Source organism: Penicillium hordei (assembly GCF_028827395.1).
Source record: "Penicillium hordei strain IBT 12815 chromosome Unknown utg000006l_segment0_segment0, whole genome shotgun sequence".
Classification (NCBI taxonomy): Eukaryota; Fungi; Ascomycota; class Eurotiomycetes; order Eurotiales; family Aspergillaceae; genus Penicillium; species Penicillium hordei.
In genome coordinates, this window is record NW_026623147.1 from 1,811,589 (window position 1) to 1,825,789 (window position 14,201).

Sequence of the window (14,201 nt, forward strand, 5' to 3'; positions counted from 1 at the left end):
GCGCCCGTTCTTAAAGCGGTTAAATCCGTAAGTCTTACCTTTCTTCTATTAGTCTATTTCTCGTCGCTTATATCGTTATTCGTTAATACGATTATCGATCTTAACTATAATTATAATAAGTTAATCTAAGATTTCTAATCTATCGATTTACGCTCATTCGTCCTTTATATTAGACTTAAGTCCTACCTTATAGTATAAGATATACGCTCGATTAGGTAAGTCTAAATAGGATATAATCTATTAGAACTCTAAAGAGTATATTAATACGTTAGTTATTTATTTGATTTTCTATAGCTTTCGTTTAGCTATTTAAGTAGTATCGATATCTCCGAAAGTTCTTTCTAAGTATCGTCGGAAGCTACTATAGCTATTAAAGATTTCGGTAGTCGTTATAGATTAGTCTTTAGGTACCTTCTTATAGTAGTCCCGGATATATAGCTTAAGCTAATTCTATATTTATCTATATAGGTAGGTTAATATAAAAATCACCTTACTAGCTTCGGATAGAAGCTTAACCTTATTTACGTCGATATATATATCTATCTAAGTAAGGAACCCTCGAAGCTTAGTTCGGTTTCCTTTAAAGTACTTAGCTTTAGGTAATATCGGTCCCTAGATAGTACTAACTAGGGCGGAAGTAATAATCTAAGTATATATCTATACTAAGTAGTCCTCGACCTAGGCGTTATACTTCTCCTACTCTTATAGCCTAGTTAATAAGGTCGTTACCTATTCCTTTAGTATTTCGATTCGGTTATCTCGTTTATTATTAGAGTTAGGGTTATCGTACTTAACTACTAGCTTCTTTCCGGTACTAATATAAGATATATTATCGGTAACTTAAAACTTAATTCGAGATAGTCTTTAATATATTACGTACTAGCTAACTAGTTATAGTTAGGTTTAGACTACGACATCGCCCGTCTATAGGCACCTAGGAGGTGCCTATCGCCCGTCCACGGTAGGCGGTGGGCTATTTGGATTTTCGAGTGCCCGTCTATAACGCCTAAGGCCTATAGGCATACCTATCCCGGGCATGCCTATTATACCTACTATTATATAAAGTTACCTAAAATAGACGTATAACTCGCTGACTTTATATAATAAATAACCGTTATTTATACCTATTTTGCTAACTCTATATAAAATCGCGGTTTTAATCTACAATATCTATAAATTTTACTAAAATATCTAAGTATATAAGAAACTAATATATATATAATACGACTAAGAATAAATTTTTGATCGAAATATATTACGTTATATAGTATTTTTATTAACTTATTAAATCATACTATAATAGTTTGATATATATTTAAGTTAGTAGTATATACCTAGTATTTTCTATAAGTAGAATTGCGATTTGCTAGCCCGCCGCCTATTTCGGCCCCCCCCTCCTTCGGGTTTAGCGCCGGTAGGATCGACGCCCGATTAGGGATCGTCTCCGTCTACTTCGGGTTTAGCCTATCTATAACGGGTTTAGCGCTTTACGCTAACCCCGATCGGGATCTGCCGTCTCGTACCGCCCGTCTCGCGATATCCGCTATCTATATAACCCGCGGTACGTCGCTCGACGATAATTCTCTTCTTTCTAATACCCTTTCCCTCTTCCCTTTCTATTATACTCTACCGTCGCTATTCCCTAGTTAGCTAATATAGCCCTTTATTAGCTAAAAACCCTAGGTCCTAAATATAGCTTACTTCCCTACCCGCGGAAATTCGAACGGGTCGTACGAGTTACCTAGATCGCCCTTAATTTCCTAGTTCTATATAGCTTAATATATTCTTAGTTTTATAATATACGCTATATAGGGTCGCTATTTTAATTATAGTAGATATTACCCTCGGTCTACTTAATAACTAGATATTTAAAGTAGAATATAGGAGGACTACTAGCCGCTCTTTATCCTAGGCTTCGGTTTACGAATACTATATAGTACGCTGTAGAATAGCTATCTCTACTCTTTTAGCCGATCCCTAATTAAATAGCCGGTAAGTCGCTCGCTAGGCCCGCTTTCGCTCTCTATCTAATTATAAAAATATCTTAAAGCGCTCTAACGCTAAGTTAAGATATCGTAAATATCTATAAAATTAATAGCTCGTATAATCGGCTTATACGATCGGCGAATTATAGGCTACTACTCGGGTTAAGGGATTTTTTTCTTATTAATATCTTCCTAATCTATTAATTGTTAGCTAAGGTATCTTAGAGGCTATAATATTATATAGTAGCTACTATAAACCTAAGGCGCCCTTTAACGAGGCCGGTTAGCTAGATTAGTCCGGAGTACTCTTAAGTAATCGCCTAATATAAGTAGCGAATAGTATTAACGAGGTAGTACTATTATAGTTCTCGGTTATATAGGGTCTATAAGGCGATATACTATATAACTCCTTAGCTAGTAATACCCTAACGGCGCCTAGGTATTAAAAAGGATAACTAACCTCCTTTTCCTATTCTTTAGATATAATTTAGAACGGACGTAGATATACTAGCCTAGTAACCGCTATACTCTTATTTAAGCTTACTTTATTATTTATTAGTTTCTACCTCTATTATATCTCCGCTATATCTTACTACTTTCTAAGAAATAAGGATAGATCTTAATTAAATCGAGTTCTACTATAGCTTAAGCTACCCGCCGCTTTCTACTAGTATAAAAAGCGTACCCCTTAATTATACCCTAGCTTATATACTACGATACCTCTAGTAGTCTTTTCCTACTAGGATCGGCTTCTATCTAGGACCGTATAAGGTACCCCTAGGATAGTTACTATTACTAACCGGTATAACTTATAAGTAGAATATATTTAACTTCGAGATTAATTATATCTATAGACCTACTCCGCCTAAAATAACGAAAGATATCGGACCCCTAGTAATAATAGATATACTAGCTACTTATAATATTCTATTAGATCGTAGAAGTTCCGCGCTAGCTTTCTTAGAGCTAGTACTATCGATATACTCTACGAGAATAATCCCGTATTTTATAGGGCTAAATTATCTAGACCCTATTCCTCCTAATATACGAGGAGATAATCTACTAGATAAGCTAATATAATACGTTAAAATTCGGTTATTATCCTCTTATTATCTAACTTTTTTTTATTATAGATACTATTCCTAATATCTAATTATCGTATATACCCTATATAACCGTACCCGTATCTATACTAGAACCTATACCTAAATAAGCGAACTATATCTCTAGTAGTCTATTTATAGTAGGTGATTTTTAGTAAGAATTAGCTAAGCGGAAGTTATCTACTATAGAGCCCTTAGACTATTTAGATAGTAGGGACTATAAAAATAATTCGGAGCCGAGTTAGATATCTAACCTAGATAAAAATCTATATTTAAGGGTAAATAAGGCTTCTAAGCGGGCTAAAGATCCTAGTACTATTAAAAATACGCTAGCTATATCTAGGCCGTCCTCTCCGCCGACGGCTCGCTTTATATTAAAATATTCTCGAGCTCGAATAATACTAAGTTCTAAACCCCTAGTACGCTATCTATCGATAGCTATAGTTATATTATTACCGTCCTAGAAGTAAGGAGCCGTTAGGATAAGTATAAGGGCCGCTATAATAGTATATAAGAAGCGACTCCGCTTAGGTTAAGGTACCGGCGACTACTAAGATAGGAATACTACCTTCTATAATATAGTATAGCCGTATTAAAAGAGGAAGAAAAGGAGACCTTTAATTAGGCTACTTTCTAACCCTTCGGACTCTTCTATTTCTATTTTATCTTATCGCTCTAGTACTATCTAGGGTTTATATAGGAATACTATCCTTATAGTCGAGTCTAATACTAGTCTAAAACCGGTATATTTCTTTACTTTCGTACCTAATCCTAGCCCGATACTACCTCTAGTCTATATAACGGTTATCCCCCTATTAAAATATATATATACGTCGGACGAGAATACGTTACTAGTACGGCTAAAGGAAAAAGAGGCAATATTATAGTCTAAGATTACGACTTACTTCCTAGGTCGAAATATATTATCCCTTTAAGTTCACTATTTAACTAAATTACGTTATAAGGCTAGCTCCTAGTCGAAGAAATGCTAATAAAAGAGGATATACTATCGGGATATTTCTTAGTTCGCGCCTATCTGTTACGGACCTACCCGTCACCAATCAGTAGTGACCCACTAGGTACACCAATGGGCCATCGAGAGCCAACCAGCAGACCTGTCAGCAGATCACGTACAAGCTCACTAAGCAAGAGCATGATCCGCCCTGAGCGGACCCACCACGCAGAGGATTTCCGTTATATAGGTTGCTCTACGTACTAGACAACCACTACTTAGCATCACGTGATTATATAGGTAGTAGAAGGGTAGTGAGTAGATCAGTAGAATCCGCTAAGGCGATTCTACTATTCTACTATCTACTATTCTATATAGGAAGAACTTAGGGATATATAAGGACACTTATTTATATATCTAGTTTAGTTCTTCGTCTTCAATTATATATTGTTACTTATATTTACCTTTTAGATTACTATAACTCTTTACTTAATTATAACTTAATAATACTTACGAGTAGACTAATACTCCGGTATAGATCTACTCGGCGCTCTACCTAGTATTAGTTCCTTAATCGCTTAAAAGGACTTAGGCTATAGTAAGGCCCTACGCGGTAATAGCTTAGTTAAGACTCGATTATTGACGTTAGACTATTCGAGGAGTATTAAGGCAAGTATACCCTAAACCTATCTAACCTAACTATGACTAGTTAGCTAGTACGTAATATATTAAAGACCGTCTCGAATTAAGTTTCGAGTTATAATAAGCAATATATCTTACGCTAGTACTAGGAAGAAGCCTATTCGGGAGTAAGTTACTCTACCTATAAAGGACCCCGACTCTAATATCGAGAGAGATAATACTATTATAGAATAGAAGCGAAAGATTAACGAACTTAAGTATAACCTTAAAAAGGTTATAGATTAGCTTAGTAACTTAGGTAAGTAAAGCGGTACTAAGTTTAGCGAGATCGATAACTACCTCGAGTAGATTAAGGCCTAAGTTAACGTATCCGTACCTATTAGTACTATCTAGGTACTACGACTACCTAAGGCTAAGTTCTTTAAGGGAAACCGAATTAAACTTCGAGGATTCCTTACTTAGATAGATATATACCTCGATATAAATAGCGCTAAGATACCTAATAAAGCCGGTAAGGTGATTTTTATATTAACCTACTTACGCGGCTAAGTATAGGATTAGTTCGAACCTTATATCCGTAACTATTATAGAAAGAAACCTAAAGAATAGTCGGATACTATAATAAATATCTTTAGCGAGTATCGTAACTTCCGTCGATACCTCGAAAATACGTTTAGAGATATTAACGCTATAAGAATAGCCTAGAAAAAGTTATAATAAATCCGATAAACTAGAACTATATTAAGCTATACCTCTAAGTTCTTATAAATTATCTCTTATTTAGATTGGCTAGATAGAGTATACCTTCCTTACTTCGAAGCCGGAATAAAATCCGACGTTAAGGACGAACTCGCGCGAATAGATTAACTAGAGGAGCTCGATTAACTTATTAAGATTACAATTAAGATCGATAACTATAATAGCGAGCGAAGAAGGGAATAATATAAAATAGAACTATAGAAGCGTAGAAAGATATATAGCTTTAACCGATTTAGTAGACGCCGCGATAGAGCGATACTACGGGATAACGATCTATATAGCCCGAAGTTAATAGAGTTAGACGCTACTTATAATAAGCAAAAAGAACGTTATAATAAGAACCTTTACTTTACCTACGGGAAACTAAGACACTACGCGAGGGAATATAAATAGAAGAAACTATACGAAAAATAGTAATATATATAGGCGATACACGAAGTACTACGAGCGATCTAAGAGGGAAAGGCTACTACTAGTATAGGTACTAGCGCCGAAGGAATAAGCGCTAGTTAGGAATACTAGGAGGAAATATACCCTAACGAGTAATAGGGCGACCTAGGAGGGTAGGTCGGGACCCTTATCGATAGCCTTAGATAAAAAAGGCGAGTCGCTATAGACCTAAGGGACGAACTCTTAGAAGATCTCTTAGCAAAATAGACTAACCTAAGCCTAGAAAAGATAATAGTAGGCAACCTATATATTAAAGGGTTAGCCGACGAGCTAGAAATCGATTAGGATACGATAGAAAGTTAAGGGTAGATATAATACGTGCCCTAGGTACTAATCTAGGACCTAGTAGGACTTAAGGCTAGGGAGGACCTCGATCGGCGATCGCAAGACCTACTAGGACTAGAGACTATAGTTACGGGAACAAAGGAGTCCTAGGACCCTAATCGTCTTAAGATTAACGATATAGGGCCCGCGGAGATATAGAACCCGATCCCCGGAGCTAATAGTAATCTAAGAACGCTAGATACGCTTCCTAGAATAGATTAAACTATCCTAGAGATACTAATAGAAAGCCCTACGAACTATTACGATAATAAAGAAGCTAAAGAGCTTATAGGATATCTTAAAGGAAAGATATAGCCTAGTAGACTAGACTAGTACCTTATTAATATAATTAAGGAAGGCGACGACCTAGTAGGATACCCTTACGAAAATTCTACTTACGCGTATAAAGGATATACGCGATATCTAGGATATAGCAAAATAGCTAGTATTATATACTACGACGAAATATATACTATTTATAGGTTAGTAAAGTTAGATTACGGTATCGAACTAAGACTACTACGGTAGATAAAAAAGCTATAATAGACGAGAGAATACTAGGGAATTTAGTATAATAGACGCTAGATATACGATTATAAGGATCGACTAATAATATATCTAGCGGTAATACTATTAGGAATATATATTAAACTATATATAAACCTACTAATAGGAATAGTATAGACTCTTATCGACTCGGGAGCTACTAATAACTTTATAAACCTAAGGTTTAAAAACGATCGATAAGTTATAACTAAACCCCTATTATAAGTAATACTAGTCGTAAGACTCGACGGAGAAGTACTCTTAGGAGGAGTTAGCGAGGAAACTATTATATTGCCTATATCTATCTACGGGTACCTAGAATTAATACGGTTTAATATCTTAGAAACGGGAGACTACGATATTATTCTAGGTATTCTATAGCTTAGGAAGTATAACCCGAATATCGATTAGTAATTAGGACGAATTACCTTCGATAGGTATAAGTATATATAAGAATACGACGAGTATAAGACCTATCGATAAAAGTCTACCTAATAGAACGAGCGTAGTAAGTAGTCCTAAAGTAAAAGGACTAGAGTATTAGTTATAGGCGTTACCCTAGATACTATAGAATAATCACTAGATATATCCGACTAAGAGTTAAAAGACTATATAATAATCAAATATAAGAAGCTATATATAATTAGCGATAAACCTAGGATTCCGGAGGAATACTAGGAGTTTACGGATATTTTTATAGTACCGGCCGATAGAGTATTTGTTAGCACTTTAGCAGATATAATATTATAGCCTATAATTAGGTTATAATATTTTAGTAGGGAAGTGGTATTAGGTAATCTTTATAGCTTATATAATTATATTATATAAGATATAAAGGGTTATACTTAGCTAGAATAGGAATTAATGTAAGAGGTAGAAGTCAAGTTGATTGTTATTATACTTATATTATTATAATATACTAGCTAAGCAAGGAATTTCGATTCCTTATATAGCTAGTTAGGAGGCAATTATAAGATAATGTAATATCTTATAATGTTATAATATGACTTCACTATATATGGCAAATATTATAATATAACCTCACTATATATAGTAGATGATAGTGAGTCATAATATAGTTTACTATATATTATATATCTAAGGATCACTTAGATAGTACCGGTAAAATATATATAGGCTCCTTTCCTATTATAATAACATATATATACTATAATATATATCCTATATATATATATATTATATAATACTATTATACTAATATACCCCCTTAATCCTTATAATAGTTATAAGGATTATTAGTATATAGTATATATATATATATATAGTAGGTCCTTATATAGTATCTAGATTAGCTAGATCTATTAAGGCCTTATATAAGACATTATTAATATTCTTTGTTAAGAAGTTAGCTAGTATATATTTAGAAGGTATCTAGTTTATAACTACTTTTCCTTCTAATATAGCTTATCTTATAAAATAGTATATAATTTTAATATACTTAGAGCGCTTATAGAATTCTAGATTTTTAGCTAATTTCTTAGCTAAATTACTATTAACTAAGATAGTAGGCATACTTTTTGTATACCCTAGATCTAGCTCTATATTTAATAAATTAAATATATTAGCTAGATATATAGCTTCCTTAGTAGCCTCTTTTAGAGCTATATATTCTACTTCGTAGCTACTAAGGGCTATAGTCTTTTATAGTTAAGAATTCTAGCTTATAGGGTTATTTAACCCTATACTAGGGCTTAGGCTAAAAATATAGCTAGATATAGACTTTCTTAGGTCTAAATTATTACCCTAATCTAAATTAGAATACCCTTTAATATATAGGTTATTACCTAAGCAATTATATACTAATCCTATATTAGGATAGGCTAATAGATATTTCTAAATCCTATTAAGGGCTATAAAATAGTCCTTACTAGGATTACTTATATATCTAGTATAATATATAGTAGTAAAGGTTATATCTAGCCTAGTTTTAAGGGCTAAATAGAGTAAAGACCCTATTTGTTTTTAATATTCTTTAATATTATTAGGGCTTACTTTAGTAGTATTTTTCTTCAATTTTAGCCCCGGCTTACCCGGTATTTTAATAGACTTATAGCTAGGATTATTATATATAGAGAACTTAGTTAATAGTTTCTCTATATATCCCTTTTAGTCTATATATAGTATCTTAGTCTTATAATTAATAATTATACTATTACCTAAGAATATTGATATTATACTAATTTCTTCTATCTTTATATAGTAGCTAATTTTAGCTACTATATTATATATATAGCTTAAATCTTTATATATTACTAATATATTATCAACGTGATATATTAGTATATATTTGTCCTTAGGGTTTATATATATGCCTTTATTATATATAAAAACCTTAAAGCTAAATTTAGCTAAAATAGTAGATAGATATTTATACTAAAGCCTAGGGCTTTGTTTTAGACTATATAATACTTTCTTTAAATAGTAGTATTTTTTAGGATTATTATATACTCCTATAGGTAGGATAGTATATATATTAGTATCTATATTAGTATATATAAAGGCATTTTTAACATTATATTATAGTACGTACTAGCCTTTATTAATAGCTATTATTAATATTAGATACTATAACTTAGTTCTATATATTATAGAAAAGGTTTCTAGGAAATTAACCCCTAGCTTTTAGTGAAATCCCTAAATAACCTACCTAGCTTTATATCTAATAGTCTTATTACTATTAGTAATATAGTCCTTATCCGGATTAGGACTATTTATAGGTTTCTTTTTAAAAACCTATCTACCCCTAATAGGGGTTATATTAGGTAGTATATCTATTATATCGTAGGTTCCTTATTTTTCTAATTCTTTAACCTTAGCTAGGTAAGCCCTTTGCTATTCGTCCTTTTCTAGACTATTTATAGCTTCTATATAGCTATTAGGTTTAGATAATAGCGAGGTAGTTAGTAGGAACCTACTATCTATATTAGTCTCTATAGAGCTAATATAGTTAGTTAGTATAGTATCCTTTATAGTATATAATATAGGTATTTATACTTCTACCCTATAATTAGGGTTAGCTGCAATTCTAGAGGTATCTCCTCTAGTTATTACCTTATTACTATTATTATTAGGATCTATACTAGTTTCTTTAGAGCTTATAAGCTTATTTTTAGGACTTTTATTATAGGGATTTATATTTCTAGGTAGTTTCTCTAGAAATTTATTTTTATATATAGTGATATCCCTTAACTATAGGTATTTTTACCTATTATAGTCCTATAATTTATAGTAGTTATATTTACTATAACCTACTAATATAGCTTCCTCCTTTCTAGGAGATAGCTTAGTTTAATAGTTATTAATATAATAATAAACTAATAAGCCCTAAGCTTTAATATTAGCTATATTAGGCTCTCTCCTATTTAATAATTTATATAGGGTTTTAAACCCTAAAGCCTTATATAGAGTCCTATTATATATATAGGTAATAGCCTAGAGTACTTCTCCCTATAGATAATTAGGGCTTTTAGATTGAATAAGTATAGCTCTTACCTTATTAAATAGGGTAAGGTTAATTCTTTTAATTAGTCCGTTTGATTCCTTAGTATAACTAGGAGTAGTTATATAGTTAATACTATATCTAGATAGGGCTAATTAGAAGTGCTTATTAATATACTCTCTACCTTTATCAATAAAGAATTACTTAATTTTCCTATTTTTAGTATTCTCTATTAAGGTCTTAAAATCCTTAAATGCTTTATAAGTATTATCTTTAGAAAATAGTAAGGTAATCCAGAGATATCTAGATTTTTTATCTAGGAAAGTGATATAATACCTATATTTATTATAGGTAGGTAGTAAAGGTCTACCTAAATCACTATATATCCTATCTAAGATATTATACTTAGTAGGATTATCTAATTTCCTATATATATATCTATTATCCTTAGATAATAGATATACCTTATATTTCTCTTTAAGGAATACTTTAATATTATCTAGGGTTATATTAATCCTTAGGGCTTTAAATAGGATAACTTTTAAGGGCTATATATTTATATGCCCTAATCTAATATGCTACTGTTTAATAGTATTAACTATACTATTATTAGTAATTTCTTTAGGAATATAACTATTAATACTAACTGGCTTACTAAGGTAATTAGTCTTAGTAGTTGTTATAGTAGTATTAATATTCCTTTTTAATATAGTGGCTTTTATATAATATAGGCTATCTTTCTTATTGCCTATAGCAACTATTTTCTTTAAAGGTATATATAAATATGCTTTATTTCTTATAAATAGAGCTATTAGATCTTCTAATTAGTATATACTAATAAGGTTAATACCTAGATTAGGTATATAATAAACATTCCTTAATAAGTATATATATCTAGTACTAGATTTTATATATATATTATCTTTATAGGTTGCTTTAATAGTATTAGCCTTACCCTACCTAACCAAGGTAGTAGTAGGTTCGTAATAGGAAAAGTATTCTAATTTATATATAGTACTAATAGTAGCAGTACTATTAAGAATAAAGTCTACTTTTTCTTTTATAGGGATTAACCCTATATTATCTAGTAGTGCTTTAGTTGATACTATAGTACTATATAATAGGAGAGGATATACCTCTTCTACTTTATCTCCTATATCTAGTAATTGATCACTAGCCGTTATAGAGGGTTGGTTTTTAATACTAGTATATAGTTCTTAATCTGATCTAATTGCTAGATTAGAGAGATTAGATAATATATCTATATCTTTAGTAGATTTAGGAGTATCTACTATATTAGAGTCTAATCTTATATTTCTTGCTCTTTAGGAATCTTAGGGCTAGTCTTAGGCTTAGCATTTCTAGCTTTATATGATTCCTTAGTAGTAGAAATCGGGGGTTTTATAGTTATTTTAGCCCTTTTACCTTTCGGAACCTATCCCTTAGGTACTAGATTAGGAAATAGTAGCTAGTACGTCTTAGTACTATAAGTAGTAAGTTTATAATGCTAATAGTATCTTCTTTTTAAGGGCCTATTTTTATATGACTTTTTATACCGGTTATTATACTTAAGTAGTATAATATTGGTATAATAATTACCCTTAGTAGTATATACTTCTCTACCCCTAGCTTTATCAATTAGGCTAGAGAATAGGGATTTAATAGTATATGTATTAGGGTTATTTCGTAATAACTAGGTTATATTTTGAATAAACCCGTCATAGTCTGTATTGAGACTATTAAGAACCTAGGCTATAACTACCTAATTAGGTAGTTTAATACCTTTCCCTTTTAGGTTATCTACTAGGGTTTTAACCTTATTAAGATATTCTTCTATTGAATAAAACTCACTCAATGTAGTATTAAAGAAATCTTTTAGGGTTAAATACTTAGTAGTAAAACCCTTAGGGTTATATAGGGCTTCTAAACGAAGCTAGGCTTTATAAGCACTCTCTATATCTTTTAGATATAGTAGAGGTCTATCTTCATAATAAAGCTTTAAAATAGATATAGCTTTATTATTTTTTACGCTAGTAGAGGCAACCTCTATAGGCGTATATAGGTCTTCTTTTATTAGGGCAGCCTTAACCCTAATAGACCATATAGTATAATTGTTAGATCCCCGTAGCTAGGGAAGGAATATCTTATCTAGCGAGGCTATAATAAGATATAATACTATATATATACTAAAGAGTATATATAATAGTATAGTAATATAACTATATATAGTATATACTATATATAGTATACTATATATAGTATATTGACGTAATACTATATACTAATAATAGTATATAATATATAGTACTATAAATAGTATATTAATATACTAATTATAGTATATCGGAGATCGTTCGGAGATAATTTAGAGATATCTCGGCTTCGATCTTATTTCGGTAATTGTTCGGAAATAACTCGGTTGACTGAATATTTCCTATTTAGGAAATAAGTAGCAAGCCGGGCTCATAACCTGTTAGCACTTTAGCAGATATAATATTATAGCCTATAATTAGGTTATAATATTTTAGTAGGGAAGTGGTATTAGGTAATCTTTATAGCTTATATAATTATATTATATAAGATATAAAGGGTTATACTTAGCTAGAATAGGAATTAATGTAAGAGGTAGAAGTCAAGTTGATTGTTGTTATGCTTATATTATTATAATATACTAGCTAAGCAAGGAATTTCGATTCCTTATATAGCTAGTTAGGAGGCAATTATGAGATAATGTAATATCTCATAATGTTATAATATGACTTCACTGTATATGGCAAATATCATAATATGACCTCACTATATATGGCAGATGATAGTGAGTCATAATATAGTTTACCATATATCATATATCTAAGGATCACTTAGATAGTACCGGTAAAATATATATAGGCTCCTTTCCCATCATAATAACATATATATACCATAATATATATCCTATATATATATATATTATATAATACTATTATGCTAATATCCTTATTATCCGTCTCGACCGTATCTAATTCTTCCTTATCTTTATTATCTATATCGACTATATCTAATTCTTCCTTATCCTTATTATCTATCTCGACTATATCTAATTCTTCTACGTCCGTATTATCTACCTCGACTATATCTAATTCTTCCTTATCCTTATTATCCGTCTCGACTATATCTAATTCTTCTACGTCTATATTATCTACTTTAACTATATTAGATACTTCGTCGTCCTTATTATCTATATCGACTTTATCTAATACTTCCCTATCGGTATCGAGTACTTCGACCTAGTCGAAATCTTCCTCGTCTAGTAAAGGCGTAGCTTTAACTTTATCTATAGTATTATTAGGGTTATATATTACGGTCTAAAAGGCTATTAGTTATAGAGTATAGTAGAAGTCTTTATTATAGATCTCTCTAGGTATAGTTTTCCCCTACCTAGTTTTTCTATTCTACTAGCGTAAATACGAGAGAGAAATTATATTCTTTTTATATAGTTCTCTATTATCTAGGCGACTAGATCTCTTTAGCCTATATATAGGGTTTTATTATATTAATTAACTAATAATCTATAAGAATAGAAATACTTATACTATAATTAAGGATGACACGGTGAATGGGAGGCCAGAAACGGCCGCTTTTGACGCCGTTTTAGGCCGCTCGCTCACCGTGATCGGTCTTGGCGTCACGTGCACTAAAGCCCACGGCCAACCCCGTTTACTGCCACCTGTGCTTCGGGTTGGCCGTGCCTGGTGCCTGGGCCCATTGATCGACCGATGTCCATTCGTGCCGCAGCCGCCACAGGGCCCCATCCTCGTCCACCCTCAGTCACCCTCCTGGCGGAGGGGAGCCAAAAATGGCTCCTCTGTTCACCGTTCTGCTTCCCTGAGTTTCCATAAATATCGACCACCATGGCCCCGAACGACAGTCCTCCCTCGCTCCCCAGCAACTCCAGCCCCAGTTCTGGGTTTCCAACGAGTGACTTGCTCAAAGTGAAATAA

General features: G+C 32.0%; 2 protein-coding genes across 2 annotated transcripts; one reads left to right on the forward strand and one right to left on the reverse strand.

Annotated features, from left to right (window-relative positions):
- Positions 1-3,366: 3,366 nt before the first annotated feature.
- On the forward strand, positions 3,367-3,980 carry N7537_011374 (uncharacterized protein; the record flags this gene model as incomplete). Its single annotated transcript, XM_056902428.1, has 2 exons — positions 3,367-3,507; positions 3,864-3,980. Coding segments are annotated over 2 exons (258 nt in total), but the record flags the coding sequence as incomplete, so codon positions are not given.
- A 9,914-nt stretch (positions 3,981-13,894) lies between these two features.
- N7537_011375 (uncharacterized protein) lies at positions 13,895-14,113 on the reverse strand (the record flags this gene model as incomplete). The annotated part of the gene is made up of 1 exon (XM_056902429.1): positions 13,895-14,113. One exon carries the CDS (start codon positions 14,111-14,113, stop codon positions 13,895-13,897), a length of 219 nt encoding a protein of 72 aa, XP_056747716.1.
- Between the last annotated feature and the right edge of the window lie 88 nt (positions 14,114-14,201).